Genomic DNA, 24,411 nt, shown 5'->3' with positions numbered 1-24,411 from the left:
CCACGTACACACATGGATTCTGCATATCCACAGACCAACAGAGTCAGCAGACCCAATGGTTTTTGTTTGTGAAATGGCAGATTATCCATATGTTCTGATGGTTTTATGATAAGTAACATAATGCACCTATTTTTACTATTTTGCTATTTGTCATTAGACTGATGTTACACCACACACAACATTTTCTCAAAATGTACTTAATTGACCAGGGTTTTTCTAGGGGTAGTTTTCTCTGGCTGGAAAGTGCTACTTATTAGTATTACTTATTATTTCTGCTTATTTTGAAAATGGGCATTTTTTTTCCAGCCAGCTCTACTCATTGTGGACACACAACACGGTTCCCCCTTTCTGAAAGGCTTATTTAAAAGGACTTTAATCAAAATAGTATGAGATGAAAATTTTATGTCAACTATGCATTATAGTGAAATCAGTGAGACTCCTTTAATGTATGCAGGGCCAACTCACACCTTCTTTCCAGAGAAAGATGAGGTGATTGGGCCTTTATAATGTGTGGTGAATCTGAAATGTTTCATCTTACTTGGACATATTGGACAATTATCCACATGGACCACACTCAACAGAAAGAAAACTAATAAAGAATTGGTAAAGAACAAAGTAGTGCTATTTACAGTTAAAAGTATTCCAGATTTAATAGAATAACGGCTTGTTCCGTACATTTACTGAACCACACTGCAGTGGTTATTAAAGACACCGTTTTACCTACCGTGCTGAAGTTAACATTCTTGTAACTATGATGTTAGTTACCATTGAAGGAGGCATGGGGCTACTTGTCTTTGCCTGCTCTCCAGTCCAAAAGGTGCCAGCCCTCCCCTTCACATAACAGCAGGGAACTCTCAGCTATCAAGTGCCTTAAAGTACACGTGATGGCTGTAGTGTTCTTTAAATACTATGTAGAATGGGCTTGATTGCATGTGGTCTGCTAATGGTTTAACATGCAACATAAATAAATGTTTATATTTTATGATTGTTGGTTCAGAGTTGGTTACAATTCTTCTCTATGACTAAGCAACATTTTTGTGGATTTTGTGGATGAAACTCTAACCCTAACCAGAACAGAAATCATTTATTAGCCTTAAGTATAAAGGCTTTTGGATGACTGAAGGATCTGGATAATAAGATTATTTAATTGAAGGTTGTAGGTCATCACTAGGGAATTTCTCATTTAATATCTTTTAGTTTCTTTTATGTTTAGAAAATCCCCTTGGATTAACACTTTATAATCACAGCTTCAGTTGGAGCTTTTGCTATGTTGTTAAGTTTGTCAATGTTTCTAAGTTTTTCTTTATTTTTGTCCTAGTATGAGTACAATAAGTTTTGTCTCGACTAAACTAAAAGCAAAAGTATATAAAACCCTGCCTTACCTCATCTCCTCATCCAAGCAATAATAACTGATTAAGTTAAATCAATTTTGGGTATTATCAGCATACATTGCATTGAGTCCAAAATCTCTTTAACATTACAGGTGGTACTGTGAAGGAAAGGAACTAGAAAACTCTCCATACATTCAAATCCTGAAAACTGGGGATTTGAACTCTTTAATTATCACAGAAGCATTTGAAGAAGACACAGGGCGATATTCCTGCTTTGCATCCAATATTTATGGAACTGATTCAACGTCTGCAGAGATTTATGTAGAAGGTGATGAAAAAAGTATTTTAATATAATATGAGATCAAAAAAATCCACAGTTATCACTTTTTAACACCAACACTGTGTGTGTCCAAATAATTTCATCATACACAGAAACAACTTTACTTGTGGGAGGAAACACTTCCACTGACCAACCGTATCATAATTGTTTCATAAACATGAATCAGTCCCCAAAATGTGAGGATGACCTTCTTAATGTTGGTGAACTGCAAATCCATCGATGCTCCTCCATCCTATAGGCTGCAAAAATGGTTGCATAGGGTTCATAGGGTTCATAGGGTTTTTGGTTCACCATCAACTGGATTGCTGTCTCTGGCCATCTCTAGACTATACTGTAGGTAGAAAATGGGAAAAAAAAACACCCTCAAATTTTACATTTTGCCAATCACAATACCACACTACCATTGCTAATATATTAGCTGAGATTAAAAGGTCCACCCAACTAGCCCGTGATCCACACTGCCCACAGAAGTAGGGCATATTAGAGTATTATATATATATATTGTATAATTTCATTGAAAACATATTTTATGTTATTCTTTTGTTTTATAGCTGAAATAAACAGGTTATTAAGAAGTATTTATACGTTTTTTTTCTTTCTGCACAGGAGCATCTTCTTCTGAGTCTGAAAGTGACACAAGCAAAACCGACATGGATCAGTACGTATGTGTTTTTCATAGTTAATTTGTCATAAAACAAAAAATACCATGCTATATACAGTAATGCACATGGTTGAGCCTAGGGTCACTGACGTCTGGGTGCAAATACATTTTTGGCGCCTCAGGTGGGTGTGGCAATATTCCTAACCCCTCCCTTTAACAAACAGGGGGCAAAGCTCTTTTTTTTTGCGCGGGAGGGAAGAACAGAACATTTTACAGAGCATATTTTGAGGAAAGTAGATAAATAAATAACAATGGAATTTATGATATTAGAACTGTAAAACAAATTTCCCCAAACCCAGTGATTTATTCACATTTTGACACTGAGGGTGGTACAGTATAACGCCCATCAATTTATATTTAACTGGATTTTGGTACAGTATAACTCCCATCGATATCTATACTGGGCCTGACAGTGGTATACCACAACTCCCATCACCACAACCACAGCAGTATAACTCCCATCACTATATAATGATTCAGACACGGAGGGTGGAACAGTGTATCTCTTATTATCATAGCAAGATAGACACAGATGGTGGCATGGCATATCTCCCATCACTATATACTATGCCAGATGTTTATGGTGATACACCCTAACCTTCATCATTATGTACTAAGCCAGACACTGATGGTGATACAGCATAACTCCCAATATTGCAGACTCTAATGACTTGTCCATGGGAACGGCCACCTTTCTTGTACCTCCCATTTTCTTTTCTTATTACCCCCCTTTTCTCACTATCTACCTCTCCCCCTTCCTCACTATCTAGCCCACCCCATACTTTTCTAATTTACTTGCCTTGCTGAAGTCTTGTGGTTGGAGTTCAAAGCCTCTGTCTAGCTGCTTCGTCGCAGTGCATGTAGCTTCACTGCTGAGTGCCGGGATAAGACATCATATTCCAGCGCTCTTCATAAAGCGCCAGCACCGCGACCGAGGTGAAGGCCTCACGCTCCCACCACTGCTCCCATTTCCCTAGAGACTTTCATTAGTCAGAGCAGACTACGTGATTAAGTCAATTCTGGTGTTTACTACAAGTCATATTAAAAGCAGTCAGGGTGTTTGTCTAGTAGATTGAGCCCTCAAAAATTAGTTCTATGGGCAACATTTGTTATGAGCCTGGATAAGTAGAAACCAATGGAATGTTTCTGCTACCTGAGCCAGATGTAGCACATTGTTTATTATGAACATCGGGTTGTTTATTGATTCAGTGGGCATTGGAGGTTTGCACATGTTGCTCAGTTCTTTTTACTTCAATCTTACATCGGATGCATGTACATTCAGATTACACACCAAGGAAAATCACATTGGAAGGTTATAGCTGTGTAAATCCAGTGCACCACACATTTGCCATAGAACTAAAAGATATGTATCTAATAGGCTGATAACTAATCTTACTCTTGTCTTGTTTAGGCCCCCCAGAGAAAGCTTTGCATCTGCTACAAAAGAAACATCTAATTCAACTATCCATCAAGAACTGTATACCCCTCCCAGCAGTGCACATCCTATAAGTATACAACCGACAACTATACAGCAGGTGAAAAAGCTCCTTGTATCTCTCATTCCATAATCTGCTTTAATGAGTCAACTTCCTGAGCATCCTTTTATCATTTTTAGCACTATGCTAATATTAACTTATTATTATTATCATTGTTCTTATTGTATTGTTTATAATTATTATTAAGAATGAGTCCCTTACTTGGTTAAGTATTTACTAATACATATTTAAAAAAATAATTTACAGATTCAAAGTCCACCCACCTATCTGCAAGGACTGGATGGGATGCCAATAATGGCAGCTCCTGTTTTCACAAAGGTAATATTTCTTATATCACCTTCAGAAATATTGTGCACATTGACGTACAGTTGCTATGCTTCCTTCCTTATAAAAAGGAAACATTTTAAAATAGGGGTTTTTTTAAAGGGGAAGTCTCATGGAAAAATGAAACCTTTGATCATTAAACAGTGTTATATACAGTAAAACTTTCATTTGCCAGTGTCATTGTCTCTGTGATTAAGACTGAGACATTCTATTGTTTACCACAATGCAGTCTGTGATAATGAAGTGTTTTCCTAGTAGATTGAACACATTAATTAATTAATAGAACATCCTAGTATTTTTTTTATTTAGCATATTTTAATATGATTTGGAAATATTTTGTAAATCGTTATGGGGTATATCTAGTTGCTTTTATACAGGATTATACACTCATAATTTAATATTTAAAAACTCTGCATTTATAAATAAGCATGTTTTTAGCTTTTCTTTGGGTGGTTACCCTGCTCCAAAAAGAAATTAAAACTAATTTAATTTCTCATCCTCAATATGACCTATATTCGAATGCATTTAAACCTCACCAACAGAAGATATTACTGGCTATGAAATAGTAAATTGAGCTATTTACTTACTACTTTCATTTGCTGAGATAGAAAATTCAAATATGTGTAGGACGTTGGTTGCACGGGAATTGGAATCGGTTATAATAGAACAGGATGATTACTCCCTAGGGATACAGATTAATACGTGCCCATAACACAAAATCAAAACACATACAGAATTTAGTGAATTCATGTATGTAAGAACTGGGAAGAATGTGAGCAGAACCAATGGAGCAAGCTATAATCAATGCAGTTTTTCTATAAATGTCTGGGGCATATGTGAGGACAAGCAGACCTACTATTAAGCTATGTTCCTTTTACAACAAGTTCTCTATGTTCGGGCATGGAGAGGGGACAATTTCTGGACACACTATCAGACAACATCCTAGTATTTTTAATGCAATACTATTCATAAAATTCTCTGTTCTATATTGTCCTCTTTGCTGTTACTTTTGAGCTCTTATTCATTTCTGTTGTGTATTTTAGACCCTACAGGATTTGACAACTTCTGAGGGCCAGCTGGTTGTATTTGAAAGTAGAGTTAAGGGTTCTCCATCTCCCAAAGTTGAATGGTACAGAGAGGGAACGCTGATTGAAGATTCTCCAGATTTTCGGATTTTACAAAAAAGTATGTTTTATCTTTTTTTTTGTCCAAAAATGCAAGTAATTTAGACAAAGGTGGAAGAATGTATATATATATATATATATATATATACACATACATACAAAAAGAGCAAAACAGATTTATGTGATCTACTGAAAATATAAAATGCAATTCATCTAAATTATATACAGAAAGAGAAAATGTATTCCAAGGCACAGACATGTACTAGAGCTGCTCTGCACTGCTCTGGTTCTGCACAGCTCTTGTTTTATCATGTTACATTTATGACTTTTGACTACGCAACAAAATACTTTTCCTGTTTTTGTATTTATTCTAATCCTTTATGTGTTGATTTACTTATCCTTCATTCTTCTTCTTGTAGAACCACGGTCTATGTCTGAACAAGGTAAGTAATAAAAATATCACCCCAACCCAATAGTTTTCATTATCTTCTGTAATCATTTTAGCACAGTATTCAGAGACTATTCACTTGCCACTCTTCACTAATTGGCTGTATGTAAAGCGCTGGTGTTTGGTCTTTGTCCAGCACTGGTCGACCCTTGAAAGACAATCATGTAAACCCACAAAAAACAATAAGTAGTATACATATAAGATGGGTGTTATAATGCATGCATACATTGCTTGCTTTAATTTATAAAAATCAGACAAGCAACAGATCCATCCAGTGATTTTGAATTATGCAACCGATACATTTCTAGTGTCAAATTGCAAATGTGGTGATTGATAACATTAACATTATAACCAGCTGAGCAAACATTGGTAAGAGTTAATGCCAAAAATGCCAATCTAGCCACATAAACGGGTGCTTTCACATTACTGCTTTGTTGCATTTTTTTAAAATTCTAAATGCATTGTGTGTTATGAGTGTTAATTTGTTACATGCAAAATACATGAATAATTTATTGCTCTTACACTATGAAAATAGTACTCGACAAAGTAATGCAGAGGGAAGGATAATGCTAATTGAATCATTTTGATGAGGCTTAGAGTGCTACATAGTGAATGTTGCATTCAATCAGTGTGATTTATAGATGGCTGTGTTGTTCATTTTGTAGAGGAGATATGTACTTTAGTAATCGCAGAGGTATTCTCCGAAGATGCCGGTATGTTTACATGCACTGCAAGCAACAAATATGGCACCACCTCAAGCACAGCGTATTTAAATGTGAGAGGTAAGGAGACATTATTAACACAAATTGCATTCCTCTATAGAGTTGTGTTCTTGAACCATAATCGAGCAACCTGAATCCAGTTAGTGTTGGACTATAATTCCTACCATTCTTGGGTATCAGTGGGACGGAGGACGATAGGATTCAAACTTTACAAACAGCTGTAAAACAACAGATTGTGCTCCCTGTTGTTTACTTGGTTATAAGTTTGCAGCTGCCTCATTGTATAATTGAAACAGTGGCTATTCTTTTCCCTTCAGAGCTGTATTGGTTGTTCCATTAAACATGATTAGTAACAATAGGATGATCATAAACAGGACAGAGGTCACTGAGGAGACTCCATGGTGGTCAATAGGAAGCTTAGTGGACAATGAGATTAATTGACATCAAATTAATACCAGACAAAAGCAAATACGCAATCCATGAAGCTCATTAACATGGTTTTAGGTAACATAAAGCTCAGGAAAAAAAATGGATTAAGAGATTCAAATGTTATCTCAACAAGAGTTTGGCCTGACATTTCATATTTTTGATTCCCTTATTCATTAATGATTATGCAGATTAATTAGGTAATATCTAAGATTTACAACCAGAAACTGTTTTGCTTTTTTTGGACCGCCTTTCACATATTTTGAGGTTAAAAAAGCAAACAGTAATTGGGAAATGCGCTGTTTGATACTGCTCACTTCTGCTCACCCCCCCGTTAGGTGCTGTAAATGTGCAGTAGATAGGGTACATTTCCCCGTGTATGCTACTTACAAAGCTGCACTTTTCCTCACATACAGTGTGACAACACAATGTGCTAGGCTGTAATGTTCTTACGCACTAGGCCCCCAGAAAAGCCAAACCAAGGTAAATGGGAATTGTGAAGGACAGTGATATGGGGCTCAAAAATCAAAAACAATATAAAAATAATCAGACTTTAAAACCCATTAGACTGAGACATCAATATCTATTTGGTAATGTCACAAGAACTATTCTACTAATTTGCTAACTATTGTTGGGATGGTCGTAGTGCTAGAACATCAATCATAGGCTGGTTGTACCACCTTGCCTCATACCAGACCATACTGTGGACTCTTAAAGTAAAGCAGATAAAGACATCATGAGATATGGAGTTCTACAGCAGCATGTGTGTCAGCTACTCCTTCTCAGATATTAAGGAACAAAAATATTGAATACATTAGTCTAATTAAAGGCTGAAACTAAGCTACTACATGGTACTATACAGTCAGGTGATATATTATAGTACTTAAAAAACACACATTTTTTCCATTGACTCATTATTTCTCCACTACCACAGCATTTTCTGTCTAATTCTTAGACATGCTTGGTGACAGACAAATTCATTCTTTCGCCACTCTAAGTAATCCTCTTTACTCTGCAGAATTTTATATGGTGCCACATGTGTCATGAAATCCAGTTATAAAGGATGATACCTTACCATACTTAGCTGCTACATGCTTAACTGTTTGATTAACAAATGACTCCCCAACTCAATTCCAGCTGTGCTTTAAATCTTAAAAGTCACATTTATGTTTTGGTCAACTGCTGTATACCAAGTGAATGTTCTTCCTTTCTATGTCAAATCCTTCTTCAGCTTTCAGTTTTGTAGAGTTGTATCCTTAAACTGTGGCATGATAACATTTCGTAGGTAGGACTTCCATATTTCAAATTTATAGAGTAGAATAAACTATTTATTAACATATTACGGTAATTAAAACTCTAGTAGGTTTAATTCTGTTACATATGTTATATCTTAGTACAGAGCAGGGCCCTTCTCTTATTCTTACTCTTATGCAGTGGAATCTAATAGCCATTAGAGAGAACTATGCTTTAGAAGTATTGATATTTGACAATATGCCATGCCAAATATAGAGTTAACTAGCATTTTCTTTGAAAAGTCCTCTATAGTTTGTATGTACTAAGGCGTACTTGTATGAAAATAGTAAATATATATTTGTTTTTTTTAATAGGTGCAAAAGAAAATAATAGCCAAACGCCTATAACTATAAGCACAATGAATATTGATACCTTCAAACGGGAACCCTTATCCGCTGCTCCAACAACTGTGCCTGAACCTCCCCCAAAGCCCAAATTAGAAGGCGTCCTTGTGAATCACAATGAACCAAGACCAAGTTCTAAAATTGGCCTTAGAGTGCATTTCAATCTGCCAGAGGATGATAAAGAAAGTGAAACTTCATCAGAAGATAACGTCACAGTGAAAAAACAGTTTAGGTCAGATGTGCCAGATATGCTCAATGGCCAATCATACGGGCCATTGTCTGCATCTTTAAAGGAGCCTCCACCAGTGTTTGCCAAGCCAAAATTGTAAGTGCAATTTCTTATACTTTATTAGCAACCCATTTTAGAATGAGTGGCTGTGTGAAAATGGGACCCAGGGTTTAGCCATACAGGACCACGTATACAGCCAGATTTAAGGAAATCAATAGATGGAGTTGGACACATCTATGTAGAATTGGGGGGCTATTAGTTTTAGGAGAAATTTTGTAAGGATGCTCCTGTTTAGATCAATAAAAGCACATACATTTCTGGAAACACCAATAGGATTGTAAAAGATGTGGCAACTTATGGTTTGTCAATGCCTCTTTACGAAGAAATATACAGAACTTTAACATGGATGGTATATTATGCTGATTTCCCCTCTGGGAATGCCGTTCTGATTCAGAATAGTGACATGCGGAATCTGTGTAAATGCTCACTAACTTATTGTGCACATTTTACCAGAAAAAAAAATGGATCATTTATTTTGCTACCGTTTAGAAACATTGCATTGAAGCCTTGCAAATGTAACGCAAACACCATTTTAAATCATCAATATAAATGCTAATAGTAACATAGTAATAACATTAACATTTATTTTCCATTTTTGCCTCCTACACAGAGACCCTGTTAAGCTTCAGCAACTCCATAACCAGGTTATGTTTGAACAGCAAATTCTGACTCCCTCAACAAACCCTTTATCCAGAGATGCGCCACAAACCTCAGCAGTCCAAAATTCATCTACTGGTGGACAAACGTATATATTTACACGGCCTCTGCAGTACCAACAACCAAGCAATCCACAAGTGCCTAAATACCCAGCATCTACACCCAACACTTTGTCTCAGCTGAAAACATGGACACCTAGCACAGAAAGTGCTCCTGAAACATATCACGACACTAGGCCATCTGCTGCCATAAATGAACCGGCATCTTACAATTTCTTGACTTCACCACCACCTTCTACACCATCTGCTAAGAACCATTTCCAAGCACAAACTATCTCCCCCACTCCGGTCTCCCCTCCTCGGATTCAGAATCCTGTTGCATTTCTTAGTTCTGTGCTTCCTTCACTGCCTCCTACTCCTACATCAACAAACGAAATGGGTCTTCCTAAAAGTGCAACATCGTAAGTAGCATTCACAGTCACAACCCTTCTTTCACCTTTGGTTAGATTGTTTGGAGCAGTTCATGGTTACATTAACAAACCATAAACGAAATGCCTCCATTTAAATCACCTTCCCCTCATAAAATAATACGATATTTATTGTACAACATGCATGTCCTCACCTGAAACTTAATCCTCCTTTTGTTGCATATTGAAACATATTTCCAAATCGCATTTGCCACATGCTGGTTAATGAATTTGCAAAATGGCTGCTTTTTTCGACTCACATACACTTGCACAAACCTGGCTCTCCTGCAATGTATGTGAGGTAAGATATTCTTTTTCCTTTTTTGTGAGAGTGCATACATGAGTTGGTTATGGTGAACTTACAAACCGGACTTCTTTTCAACTCATCAGCAGTGTATGGTATATTTACACATTGTAGCACCTACCTCATACCTACAAACATATGAATACACAGAGTAACGTCGTATTATTGTTACTTTCACTTTTAGGTCTGTTCCTGCACCTGTGAAAAAAAATTCTGTGCGATTTACTTCACAAGATCCAATCCGTGAGAAAAAGGATAGTGTTGTACAAGAGTTAGAAAGAAAGCTTTCGTTTAGAGATGATGTCACACAATATCGACATGTACAACAGGTATTACATATATACAATGTTAATGAAGGTATATGTATACTCACAGAACACAGGTTTATCCAAAAAAAATAAATTGTTAAATATATGTGTGCCACAACTATTGGCACCCCTATGAATTCATCTCATCAATTTATTTATATTCCCATTGATATTTTACGGTTTTTATTACACATGAGTGACTATGAACAGGAAATGTTCAGCCGTGACTTTACAGTGGTATATATATATATATATATATATACACATGTACATATATAAAACTGTAACCTAGTTTTACATGCAAATATAAGTGCAATATTTCTGAAAATTGTTTTTTAGTTTAAAAAAAGTATCGGTATTTCCCCTTTAATGAAGATTTTTACAGAAACGGCATTACAAATTCATAAGCAATTAAAGTTAAAGTACATTGGCCAATGGTGAAAGATCATAAGCTTTAGGATACCACTTTAGTTATTAAAAGACTTGTGCAATCGGATTCGTACAAATGGCAATTCGCATATTTTGGCAATTTAAACAAAACCCTGTAAGTGAAGCAAAGTGTTTAGAATTTTAGTTGAAATTTTTCTCTCTCACTCTCACACTCATCCACTCTCTCATTCACGTTCTCTCACACTCTCATTCACTCTCTCTCATGCTCTCAGAATATCTCCCTACCCTTTCTGCTGAAGTCTGTCTCCATGCCGCGTAAATCTGCTTCTGATCTTGTATCTTCTGCCTCTTCTCTTCTGTCTTCTTTCAATGCTACAAAAAGTTTTTCCTTCTTCAAAAAAGTTCTTCTACTGCTTGTTGGTGGACAACAAGGCAGGGACATGACCACCCGGTGAACTTCCGCAAAATGGCAGAGCTTCCGGGTACATCCTCTCCCCTGATTAGAGTATTGGGAGAGAGTATGTGGTCGGAAGCTCCCCCATTTTGAAAAAGTTCACTGGGAGGCTATTTCAAGCAAAAGTCCCAAGCCTCTGGGGTACACCCTCTACCCAAATCATTCAATCATGGTAGAGGATGTGCATGGCTAAGATCAAGTGAGTACCTGTGAGAGAAGGAAAGCTTAGTCCTCTGGCCTTAGGGCTGGGAAAGCATGAAGCCCCGAGGAAGTTTTAGGTCCCCTGTGCGCTGTGCACAGTGTGAATGTGTGAGGTTAAGCGCACTTCACTTTTTATCGTGTCACATGCCGGTAAGCACCTTTTGCACCTCGGACCGCTCCATCACTTTTTATTTTTGAATGCACTAGCCCCAGCCTTTTGGCTAGGTGTGCAGTGCATACTAGAGTTTTTTTATCACACCAGCCAAAGGTACGTGTTTTTACAATGAAAAGCCATGGTGGAGCCAGGTCCCCTAAAAAAAGTCAGTTTTTTTCTGGTCAGGAGTGGAGTTGGGTAGCTCTTTTCAGTGGCCTCCCTCCTGCAACTGATTATTCCAGTGGTCCCAACCCTTTCAGGGATGGACCGAAGAAAATGAAGAAGGGGACCTAGTGTCCACTGTGGCCTTATGGCACTTTGCCACTTTTTTATTTCTTTCACAGCAAAGCACTGAACTCGGGGCTTCAATAAAAAAAAAACGTGCATGGTACTTCCACAAAGAAGTAGATGAAGAACAGAGCAGCGGAACAGATAGGTCATGCATGTGTAGCACTTTCACAAAGTTTTTGGCATGTTTTCATGGCTAAAATGCTAAAATGCAACAAAAATATTTTTCATTCAACTGCATAGTGAAATACATACAGAGGGCTTGCCTGTGGCACCAGTTTAGCAAAGTAATAAAATATCTGTAAATGTAAATGCAGTTGTACAAAACAGTAAGGCTATTTTCCATTTGACGTACATCTACTGACTATGAATTTCCTTATGAGCTGCAGGAATATAAAATCTCCAGTTTTGAGCAGAGGCTAATGAATGAAATTGAGTTCCGCCTGGAGCGTACACCAGTGGATGAATCAGATGATGAAGTGCAACACGATGAGATACCTACAGGAAAGTGCATTGCACCAATATTTGACAGGAGACTCAAGCATTTTCGTGTTGTAGAAGGCGCATCAGTCACATTTACATGCAAAGTGGTTGGAATACCGATACCAAAAGTAAGTTTCATTCAAAGCCTTATTATAGAAGGGGGAGCAAATAAAACCCCATTTTTTAAAAAAATAATAAGTCAGGGAGATCTTGACATTTTTTTTTCCACAAATATGTGAATGTAGGGTTAGTCATTGCCTATGCAGTGTTCATCTGCAATGTATATTGCTTTACCTGTTGTTACCTGAGTCTCTTAAAGCTTGCTGTGATTTCAAGACTCTGTTTACTCAGATCAGTAACCATATAGTTTTCATAAAAATAAACCCAGAATTTGCACAGACTCTGTCAACATTTGTCCTCAGAACCAAGTGTGCCCAGGCATGGTCTACAACTTCAAAATATCCATTATTGTTTTTTTTCACGTGGTCCTCATTTCAAGAAAATGTTTCTGTGGACATCTAGTTCTTGAGAACTTGAATGTTATATTCCCTCTTTCAGGTTTACTGGTTTAAAGATGGCAAACAGATTTCAAAGAAAAATGAACACTGCAAGATGAAAAGGGAAGGAGATGGAACATGCTCTTTACATATTGAATCAGCCACTAATGATGACGATGGGAACTATACAATCATGGCGGCCAATCCACAGGTAAATAACATCATCCTTATTTGCTTCATTTATGGCTTTCAGTGTGGCTGACTTTTTGGTCTTCATTTCTCTGGTTCTTATTCCTAACACAACTGCTAAATATTTGTGTTGCTTGTGGCTTTTGCAAACACCTCTGCATTATTATATATTTTTACTATTGATTTGTCATATATTATTCTACTATGGGGTTACAACATTTATAGTGATATTGCCTTTATCAGAGATTGATACTGTGGGGGAATTTAAACATGCATGGAATAGGCATTTGGCCGGCGCTACTTTAATACTTTATTTATTTTTAATATGGCAAGCCGATCCGGCATATTAAATAAATAAAAAAAGGATTAAAGTAGCTCCGGCCGGTGGCATCAGCACCCAGCGGCCGTTTAGATCAGTTTTCCAGAAGTCTGATGGCCGCATAGTGATGGGAGCAGCGTGAGGGGTGAAAGGTGAGTGCGAGGGGGCGGAGCCACTTCACTTGACTTGCCCCCCAGGCCTTAGGCTGCCAGCCCTCCTCTGCAAATGGTTCCTTTCTGCCATCAACATATATGTTTTTATATTTAATACTCATAGCATATCATGTAGAGTAATAATATTATTATTAGAAGTATTCTGTTGTTTTTCACAAACCACGTCAGATTCCAAAGCGCTATTGCAAGAGAGTGAAAATTAACAATAAAATTACAAAATTTACAGTAACATTCGTACAAATTAAGACATATTGGTAGAGACAGAAGGTGGGGACCTTCTTATAGAAGGAAATCATTTGAAGAAGCCAGCGATGTGGAGGTGGGGAGAAAACATGATATCATGAAGAATGCTGGTTGTAGATATTAGGATGAAAGCTTGACAGGATTTGTTGAGTGACTAGATGTGAGTGGTGATGGAGAATGGAGGCAAGTGTAACAACAAGAAGGCGAAGATTTAGATTGAAATTCCCAACAGACGGATATATTAGGAATTGGGACAGAGGAGTTGGGGGGATGAACAGTAGCTTATTTCAGAGAGACAGTTCATGAGGTGAGTTAGAAGAGGCAAGAGCTCAGAAGAGGAAAGGTAGATTAGAGTTTTCTTAGAATAGAGATAGAACTGCAACCCAAGGGCAGAGATTAGTTTTCCAGAAAAAGAGGTGTAGATACAGAGAAGTAGAACATGTGATCCAGTCGTTCATTTAAAATCCTCACTTGTGTTGTAATGTTTGCAGTCCTCTTGTATTAGTTTGTCTATTTTTAAGTGTCTCCTTAGCTCTTCTGTTTTCATTGTACTCCTTGTAAGGATCAAGGCTCTATAAATCAAATGTAATATTACTAATGAACCACTAGGTGGTGCTCTTCTTCACTGATGCTTTAATTTTCTTGATTGTAAGGACATTGGAAGGGTTTCAAAAGTGTGTAATATCATTATATGTTTGTGAAACAGATATGTAATATTATTCTTTCTGGCATGGTTTCAGGGAAGGATCAGCTGCTCAGGTCATTTGCTTGTGCAAACTGCTCCACTGCGTCCACGATCGGTTTCTTCCGTGCTCGCCCATAGGTACAGTAAGGTTCCTATGAAAGCCTTATTGGAACTTGTAATAAAGGATGACAATATTTGATGTTTAACATATAATGTATGAGACCCTTGTGTTACTTTAATATGCCACTTTACTATACTTTTCTCTTGGGTTTATCTGACGGTTATAGAGAGAGGAATATTGTGATATTCTCAATATTTTGTTTTACATTTATTTCCCTGCTTTTTGGTAATAAAACACGGGCAGGTATCAGGTGGCTTTGTGGCTTTAATTTCAGTAAATACATGAAGGCAATGTTCATGAGTCTCGAAAATAAACTATCCATTCCAGACATTCAAATTAAGGCTAAATGTCTTGTTCTCACATGTTGCTACCTGCCAAAACCTGATTGTAAGTTTAATTGTCAGAGTCCGGCCGCATCTTCCTGAAGTAGAGAGTGATTCGGTGCAGGAACGATTCTTTCGTCCATACTTTCTCCAAGCACCAGGAGACATGGTGGCGCATGAAGGACGTCTTTGTAGACTGGACTGTAAGGTAAGGTTTTCTTAACTAAAAACATTTTTTGTTTAACATTTAAAAATGCTCTAGTTACATCTATTTGCAGGTTTGCCTTTCCGTCATTTGATTTTCCCACTAAAATTTGTAGAAAGTTAGTGTAACTGGAAAATGACCCCACAAATGTCTTAAGTTCTGAAAATCATACATCTCCCTCTAACTGACTCAAAATAAGAGTAATAGTGAGGAAGGGGAGAGATAGAGATGAAGTGGAGGAGAGATAGACAAAGAGAAGAGATTAAACAATACTGTTTGATTTAATGTATTTTCATGACTTGGAGGCTGCTATATTTATTTTTATTTATAAAAACTTGTATGTGGGGGCAGCATTTCATCCTTGGACCCAGGCAGCACAGTTTCTTGGGCTCACCATGGGCCCAAAGCAGCTGCCCCTTGAGCCCGCAACACCACCTGAGAGGATTGCGACTTGCACTTCCATTTCGGGTTATTCCCAGGATCCGCACCATTCATTTACTATGCAATCAGCATAGTATTGTGCTTCTCCCGTGTCCTGGACATGAGGACGTATCTCGCGGAGTCACGCTAGGGTCAGAAGGAGAGATCACCACACTGACTCTGACAGTCAAAAATAAAATCCTACCCCCTCCACCTTTAAGTCTCTCAGGATGTCCGATGTACCCTTTGCATTTAAAGAGAGTAGACAGTGAAAATCTTTTGTCGGTTCCCTTGGCACTCCAAAGGTGTAACCTTAAAAAGAAAATGTGTTTACAATAATATTTGATGCCCTCCACTGATAATCATTGGAGCCATTTATCCTCATGTTTGGCCCATGTGGCCAGTCCAAAAAAATAAGATCCAGAATTTTTAAAATCCAGAATTTTGTTTTAGAAAAATCTTATTTAATAGCTGTTTTGAGATTTTTGCTATATGTCTCCATCTTAACAAGTACTTTATCACATATTTACCCCTTCATGACGGTGCAGTCACAATATGGTTGTTCCAATTTATATTATTTTCCTTGATGCAGCTTAATGCCCTGTGATGTGTTTTTTATAGGTCAGTGGGCTACCAACTCCTGATATCATGTGGCTTCTCAATGGAATACCGGTAACGCCCAATGCCACCCACAAGATGCTGGTTAGGGAGAACGGAATTCATTCTCTGCTGATTGATCCTCTTTCTCAAGCTGATGCTGGGACATATACTTGCATAGCCACAAATAAGACTGGACAAAATGCATTCAGTTTGGAGCTCAGTGTAATGGGTAAAAAGCTGCTTTATCTTGTACAATGCTAAACACGTCCTGGCAAATGATTCTTGCCTATAAAACTTGTTTTTTGATCTTGGAAATATTTAATTTTAAACCAGAATTTAAGAGATGGCTCTATAGCCACCTTAAACGGCATGTGCGTGGGATACATTTATTATCCTCCTTCAACAATCTATCAAGGAATGCGTACAGAATTTAGAAGGGGATATGAAGAGCATAATGCTGCTCCTTACTCACGAGAGTCAGGATTACCCAACCACAATCCTTCGAATACTAATCTAGCAAATTCCCAAATATTCCCTAGCAATGAAAGACCCCTTAAAAACTGCCGCTAGTTATGTTGTGCTTACATCTTAATTTAGAATCAAGTTTGTCTCACAAATTAATTTGGTAGTGAACCTTTACCATTATCACTTCCTGAATTGTTGACCAGTATCCAAAAAGCTTAGTAATGGACAAGTGTCATAAGAGTTTAAGTGAGCAACAACATTTTTTTTGCCTTGACTCCAATTCATTTACTGTGTGCAAATTTTTATATATTCTCTTTAATTGGTGTAGGGAAATTAGATTTCCCTCCTCTGTGCTGGCCTTTTTTGCTTGCCGTGTTTTTTGTTTGTAGTATCTATGTAGATCTACAGAAAGCACTGTAGGTTGCATGTGTGTGAATTAAGCTCCTATTGAAATCACCAGGTGTTCAGCTTGTTTATTTGCCGGTTCAGCTGCACACACATGCAAGTGTACGAGTTGAATGGCCATTGACTTCAAAGATACAGAAGTCTCATTTTATAAATCTACTAGAATTTCAGTGTCCATGAAAAAATGATGTATTCAAAAAGTTTTAAAAAATTTGGATACTAGTATGCACACACCACCAAAATGAGAGATTCATAGAGGATTTGTTTTTTACCTCTATACAATTGTGCCAGCAAGATCAATGGGTGTCCTGGGTCCCCAGTGTTATGAGTGTGTGTGTATATATAAGTTTGGAACTCTTCAGCTATGTCATCAAAACAGCGTTGCGACTTTTTCACATCCTGTGCCTTAGCACTTGGTGACTCTGCTTTGTGACTTTACGTGGTCTTGCACTTCATGGCTGGGTTATTGCTGTTCCTAAACACTTCCGCTTACCAATAATACCACTTAAAGTTGACTGTGGAATATCTAGCAGGGATGAAATTTCACAAACTGACTTATTGCAGAGGTGGTGTCCTATCCCAGTACTACGCTAGAATTCACTCAGCTCTTCAGAACGGCCCTTTTTTTTTATATACACCTGTGGCAACGGGTCTGATTGAAATACCTGCATTCAATAATTAAGAGGTGTGTCCCAATAATTTTGTCCATATATTGTATGTGTAGAATCTCCTCTCAAAAATCATAGTTCCAATTGAAGCATGCTAAATTATAATACTAATGTCTAATATACAACCTTCTAAATGTAACATTCAAAATGCACTATACGCTTGAAATATAACCTACGTTGTGTGTCTTTTCAGCAAAGGAAGTAAAGAAACCACCCATATTTTTGGAGAAGCTGCAGAATTGTGGCGTCCCTGAGGGTCATCCAGTTAGATTAGAGAGCCGGGTTGTTGGAATGCCTCCCCCAGTGTTCTACTGGAAGAAAGACAATGAAACCATTCCTGCCTACAAGGAACGCATGAGGTACTATGTCAGATGTGCTGCTGATTTCACTTCTTTCAAGAGACCTTAGCAATATCAAAGGAAAGGTCAACTGTCTATGCTACTGTCGGATGGGCTTAACAATGAAATAAAAAACAGGTTACCAATCACTCAAATAGTTGTACTCAAAGGGTTAACTCCACTTTTTTTGCACAAGGATGTTATGTGTTTTGATGTATGCGTGTCAATATATTTTAAAACATCTTATTTATAAAGTATTTTGTAGCAAGAGGTATTCAACTGAAAATGTTTATTTTGCAGTATGCATCAAGACACCACAGGATACGTGTGTCTCCTTATCCAGCCAGCAAGAAAAGAAGATGCGGGTTGGTACACTTTGTCGGCAAAGAATGAAGCAGGGATTGTATCCTGTACGGCAAGACTTGATATATATGGTAGGTATAGAGCCAGGGGTCTACATTAGCGGCTTCCAACTACCATATGCTATTCTGCTGCCACCCTGGGAAGAATTTGGAACACTAGAAGAGTGAAGCATATGTATTTATTCCAAGGCAACTTAACCTCAAAAAGTAAAAGCTAAATTGGAAATAAAAAAGAAATGAGCCTGGCAGAAAGGTCAATTCAGTGCCTAGTAGCAGCTTGAATGCTCATGGTGTTGGACAGGGCTGGACTGGAAATGAAAACCATTCCTGGAAATAATTGAATACCAGACCCCTATTTCATGGTTAAATTTTTGGGCACATTGCGCATGTCCGGTTCTGGCTCCAATATTTTTTGTTTAGAATAGGGACAAACCATGCATTTTCAAAGTATATTTGAAAAACACATTAGCCTTAAGTAAGATACATATGACACAGTTCCTAAAATTACTGTGGCCAATGACATCATGCAATGGACTGGGACCAAGTGAGAAAACAGTTGTAGAAACCTTAAGTAGAAAATTGTTTTAAATAAAATTACTGAAAACAAGGTTATTTCAAACAGAGAAATTACATTCACAGTAGATAATAAACAGTGCAAATAAACTTGAGTGTATATTGTTAGAATGGCTGTGTATGTATGAAAATATATGGTTTTAGATTTGTGTGCATGTATGTTTAAGTGTGTTTGATGGTATGCGTGTATGCATGCATAAGTGTTTGATGCTAGAGTAGTGTGTGTGTATGTGTAAGTGTATGGTGTTAGAGTGGCTGTGTGTGTGTATGTTTGTGTAATTGTATATGTATGTTGTAAGAGTGTGTCATTAAAGCTCTCTCAAAGTCTTGGAGGTATGTCATGAATACAAATATTGCATTACATTACATTTATTTATACGGTGCCGATAAATTCCGAAGCACTGCTACAAATAGGAGACAGTAAAAATAATCTGGAAGACAATAACTTTACACACTGTTACCGAGGGAGAAGTGGGCCCTGGTCTTACAATCTATTGAGACGTTCATTTATTAGATATGAATATATTGCATATATAAATGTTGATTTTACTTTTTTGACAGCTCAATGGCACCATCAGATTCCGCAAGCCATTAAAAAAATTCGATCTTCTAGTTCCCGTTATTCCACATTCTCTTCCCTGTCCATGGATGTTCTCAACACATTGTCTTCGATGGAAGCATCTGTGAGCTTCCCCACATCAACCCGGGATGTTGTAGAGAGTGAAGAGCTGTGAATTCAGCTGGCTAGTGTAACACTAAAACTGTGAAGAAAATACAGCCTGAAAGTTTACAAATTGCCCTTTTTTGGATGAAAAAAAGAACAAAAGAGAACTTTTATGTTTATTAAAAATAATCCTAACCCTTGTTGTGCAGAATATTTATCTATTTTGCAGTCCCAGTGGCCTTACAATTTATTGCTTCCTACCCAATCAAAGAAAGGGTTAAAGTAAGTTTGCCAATTAATTAACCGGGACCTGCCAGTTATACACACAGATTCATGTAGCTGTGTCAATGACAATGATGGCAGTGTGATCTGTTTGATGATGTGTACTTACCCTATTTAAATATTTATGTTCACGAGCAGAATTCTACAGATATTATATTAATATTAAAATATGTATTATTTGTATTTACCAGATTAATTATGTAGTGATGCGTAAAATATAGACGGCACAAGAGGAACAGATACATATCCTAATATATAAAAAATTTAGCATGTCTACATGAAGTGATAAAGAAATTGCTTTATCAAATAAAGTGACATCATAGTGCATATATTCAGACTCCATTGTGGTTCTGTATCGATATAGGGCTAGGTTAACCAGGAACTGAGCATTATAACAAAGGGGCACAAATTGATAAACTTGTTCCTTTGTAGGTGTGATCATTAAAAAAATTCCCTCTTATGTTTTAAATTTTGGTAAAAGTTAAAGAACTTGAAGATTTGGAAAAAGTCCTGAAAGCCTCTACAGCGTTGGCAAAAGAGCAAAAGTAAAACATTTACAAGAAAAGTTTGAATATGTGACGGACTTTGTAGAGACGGATGGTCTCTGCCGTCAATAGTTCCAGCGATCTCCTATGGTCCCCTCGGTATACTCCAGACTTCCAGTAACCAAGTAGTTACATTCCACGATGAAGTGTCCCTTGTCCCAAAATCTCAGACACGGTCTTAGGCTTGAACAAGTAAGAATCTCCTTTATTGCACACCAAACACCAACTTTATACCTGAGACCATCTTGAAAAGAACAATACATAAATACATTAGCTTAAACACTTTAACTGGCACCAAAGCTGGAACAGGGAGCAACCAATCACAGTGCAGGGGGTGTGGTCAGGGGCAGCACACGTCCCATTAACTTAGGGACCAATCAAAAGGGGAGCCACCCTCCCTACCATATATGGATTTCCGGGGGTGTGGCTGTAGCAACCAATAGGGAAGGTGCCTACCTAGCAGACCCCTACAACCTTGCCACAGATGCTCCTGTGACAGAATATAAAATGTGACATTAGTGGACTAGATCATAACAGTAAAGATGTGTTATAGCCATCAGTAGATACATGGGTTGCTGGAAAACAGCTGCCACCAGCGCACAAGTTCAAAGTGGCCCCTGTATTGTGAACACCACATGATTGGGTGGGACTACCGTACCGTATAGGTGCCAGCATTCCTGTAACTACTGGCTGTTGTCCTATACTTCTTCCTGTACATCTTCTATTTCACTTGCTTCAAGTATTTGTAGCGGTAGGGGCTTCAGTTTCGGTATAGCTGAGGAAGCAGGTGTTGGTCGTAGCAAAGGGAAAAAACTAAGGAGTGGCAATAGTTCGAGCTGATGTCAGATGCACCGTTGCTGCAACTAAGACACATTTTGCTACTTTTGTGATATTAAGTGGCTTACGTAAGGACGTTTGATATCATTTGCATCTTAAAAACGTATGTGATTTGGTGTGATGCAATTGGTGTCATGTTCAGATCTCCAAGAGCCTTTCAGAATGTGAGGACTAGCTAACAAATAAGATTGAATTAAGGGTACATGAACATGAAAAATAAATTATAAAGTTACTATTTATGTGACTTTTTTGGGATATATTACATACAATTTGCTCACAACCAAACAACAATAACAAAAGGATATGAGTGTAGTGGGAGTTCCCCTGGCCTGGCCCAGCTCATCAAGAGTAGAAGAGCGCCATCTGGAACCAAGTCATCTCCAATTCTCCCTCTAGTGTAGTATTCTGTACTTATACTTATGTTGTTTGTTAGTCTGGCAACTCAACCAGCTTAGTCTGGGTTCTGGTTCATGCTACTCTTCCAGAAGGTTCACTGACCTAACCTCAGTGTTAAAAATATGGGTTGGGGCAGATAGTAAAGGGAAGTATCTGCACTCGTTTGATAGTAGGACAGTATCATCAGCCCAGACAGACTTAATATATGGGTCTTTATTTCAGGTTTTCTTTGCCTCGTGTGACTGTCTGTAAATGCATTTCCAGTTATGTGCATGAGGCGCATTATAAAAGATCTATTTGCCCTGTAAACTGATGAAGCACTTTGCCCCGAAATTCCCTTTTATAAAAGGATCACATTGTTCCTTCTTAATTGAGTCTTATATTCTGCTGTTGCAAATAATTATACTACAATATCTGATTTTCTGGTCAACTAAACCCTACAGCTACCCTCATTACAATAGCTTGGTACTGCTCACAAAAAGTGTCAAAAGGCTTTGTTTGCAACAAGCATAAATTATCTTGACCGTTTAAATTATTCTACTGTCCTCAGATTCAATGACAGAACATGGAAGGGTTCCAGAAAATGGTCTCCAAATTATATGAGGTCTAGAGATGACACTAGATCTCATTCTATGAATTTAGACTTGACCATACAAAATACATACAGCTGGGAATTACTTGGATCCCAGGCTAGTGCCTGGTGGATCATACATAAGGCTCACACTTGAACTGTGAAATGTTATTCCTTCATCTACCTGCCACTCAAATGTGCCAAACTCACAACACATAAGAGTATAAACCAAGCATGGAAAAGTCTCCCAGCAGTACACAGCATTTTCCTTAATTTTATAATATTTTACCACTTTTACTGCTACCAAGATGTTATTAAGTTACGGATATCAATTGAAAAAAAATTCCTTTATTTTAGAAAATGAAAATGTTTTTCTCAAAACGTATGCTTTTGATTTATTGTTAGAATAAACATCATTTATTAATACACAAAAATACAAAAAACAATGTATTTCTATTTTACAGAATCAAACCAATAATTACCGTACATTAAAAGTACTATCAAATGTTGAATTACATTGGTCAGCAAGTCTGAAACAGGATTTGTAGTTTTGGGGCCACCACAAAATATTAGATTTCTTTGATATAATTTACTTGCATTTCACTGTAATGTTTAGGGTCAGTATGACGTTTAGACAACATGCACAGCTTAATTAATGTTATTTTTATTTGTTTTCTGTGCAAAGTAAGTGTGCTGTAGGTATAATACATTTTGGACTACCACAGGCCACAATAGGCTTTTCTATGTAGACTCTTACCAAAATGAAAAGTTGTGAACACTCCATCCCCCATTAAAAGCTGAGATATATTAGAGTTTTCACAATCATTTACCATCTCTGTATTTGTTTTCAATTCTGACTTTCCTGGGTGATATACTTTAAAAAGGCAGTGCATACAAATTTATATATATGTTTGAACTAACCTTACAACCAAGTCTGCTAATTTCACTTCTATCATTAGTACATTTTCAGGTAAGTTGTTACTATAGGTTACCTATGTTTGTCAGCATGTAGAAGTTAACAATGAAAAGAGATTAACATGGAGCCTCCAAACTCCCATAGGCTGTACAGAGTCAGGATGCAAAAACATGATCATTGATGAGGATTTTTACCTTCACTGCTGATTGTCCGCTGATTTAAAGAACATGACCTGTTTCTGAGTGATCTTTAGCCTAATGGGAAAACGCATGTGAAATAATATTATCGCAGGTTCTCGGGGATCTTAGTTCCAAGTAACTCTGATCTTGCTGGACTAGTCCATAGTGATGTACACTTGTCCAGTCCCCATCATTTCTGTATATCTCTGCTTCTGTAAGGATCCTGTCCAATGCCATGATGTAACTCAGTGCCATCTGAAGGGTCTCATATTTGGAGAGCTTCTTGTCTTCTCCCCATTGGGGAACCACTTTTCTTAAGCTGTCAAAAGCCGTATTGAGTCCTTGCATTCTTCTCCTTTCCCTGGCATTGGCAGCCAGACGCCTCTTGGTGGAACCCTCTACTCTGCCTGGCATGCACCTAAGTGGACATCCTTGAGTTAACTTGTCTTCCGAGTGGCACTCAGAAGATGAATCACCATCATGAGTTGATGTGTCTGACTTCATGTCTGCGGCAGACCAAGTTTATTTCCAAAATGAAACGACTGAGAGCAGAAACTGGGGGGCAATAAGGCAGGTGAACCCTCAACACATGCCAGCTGTGTCAAGATGCCTTTTCTCTATGTTCTAATCTTCCTTCAAAGTATTGTTTCCTGGGGTGGAGAAAGACAGCAACTGCAGAAGTCCTTTTAGAAGCAGAAGCTGCACTGGGTAGCAGAGCTGGGATCGCACATAAGACTGAGATGCAGATAAAACACCTTCAGGAAGCAGAGCAGGGTCCCTGACATCCTGCATTTATATAAGTAGGGATTATAAAGCCCAAACAGATGGTGACAGGTGGGCAGGCGTCCCTATGCTTGTATACCAACTCATTCCCACCCTGGGAACTAAATGCTGGGAATACAGGGGATCTGCTAATGTACAGCATGTATCTG

General features: G+C 37.7%; 2 protein-coding genes across 6 annotated transcripts in view; one reads left to right on the top strand and one right to left on the bottom strand.

Moving 5' to 3' along the window:
- MYPN (myopalladin) overlaps positions 1–20,362 on the top strand; it is a 54,957-nt gene extending 34,595 nt beyond the window's left edge. For 4 of the 5 annotated variants that reach the window (XM_053451048.1, XM_053451045.1, XM_053451049.1 and 1 more), the window contains 18 exons: positions 1,484–1,659; positions 2,278–2,329; positions 3,744–3,867; positions 4,075–4,146; positions 5,196–5,337; positions 5,696–5,719; positions 6,390–6,506; positions 8,480–8,834; positions 9,409–9,915; positions 10,410–10,554; positions 12,404–12,631; positions 13,062–13,211; positions 14,665–14,747; positions 15,135–15,261; positions 16,300–16,507; positions 18,010–18,175; positions 18,455–18,588; positions 19,651–20,362. In XM_053451048.1, the coding sequence (XP_053307023.1) occupies positions 1,484–1,659; positions 2,278–2,329; positions 3,744–3,867; positions 4,075–4,146; positions 5,196–5,337; positions 5,696–5,719; positions 6,390–6,506; positions 8,480–8,834; positions 9,409–9,915; positions 10,410–10,554; positions 12,404–12,631; positions 13,062–13,211; positions 14,665–14,747; positions 15,135–15,261; positions 16,300–16,507; positions 18,010–18,175; positions 18,455–18,588; positions 19,651–19,823 (2,983 nt within the window). In that variant the 3' untranslated portion in view covers positions 19,824–20,362. The remainder of the gene's footprint in view (positions 1–1,483; positions 1,660–2,277; positions 2,330–3,743; positions 3,868–4,074; positions 4,147–5,195; positions 5,338–5,695; positions 5,720–6,389; positions 6,507–8,479; positions 8,835–9,408; positions 9,916–10,409; positions 10,555–12,403; positions 12,632–13,061; positions 13,212–14,664; positions 14,748–15,134; positions 15,262–16,299; positions 16,508–18,009; positions 18,176–18,454; positions 18,589–19,650) is intronic. The other variant, XM_053451046.1, reaches the window with a different exon arrangement.
- Positions 20,363–23,346: 2,984 nt separating this feature from the next.
- On the bottom strand, positions 23,347–24,010 carry ATOH7 (atonal bHLH transcription factor 7). Its single transcript, XM_053451070.1, has one exon. The coding sequence runs from the start codon at positions 23,981–23,983 to the stop codon at positions 23,555–23,557; it is 429 nt and encodes a 142-aa protein (XP_053307045.1). The 5' UTR covers positions 23,984–24,010; the 3' UTR covers positions 23,347–23,554.
- Between the last annotated feature and the right edge of the window lie 401 nt (positions 24,011–24,411).

The sequence above is a fragment of the Spea bombifrons genome, chromosome 11 (assembly GCF_027358695.1).
Source record: "Spea bombifrons isolate aSpeBom1 chromosome 11, aSpeBom1.2.pri, whole genome shotgun sequence".
NCBI lineage: Eukaryota > Metazoa > Chordata > Amphibia > Anura > Pelobatidae > Spea > Spea bombifrons.
Note: the sequence above shows the minus strand (reverse complement) of the source record. Positions and strands in the feature narration are given on the sequence as shown.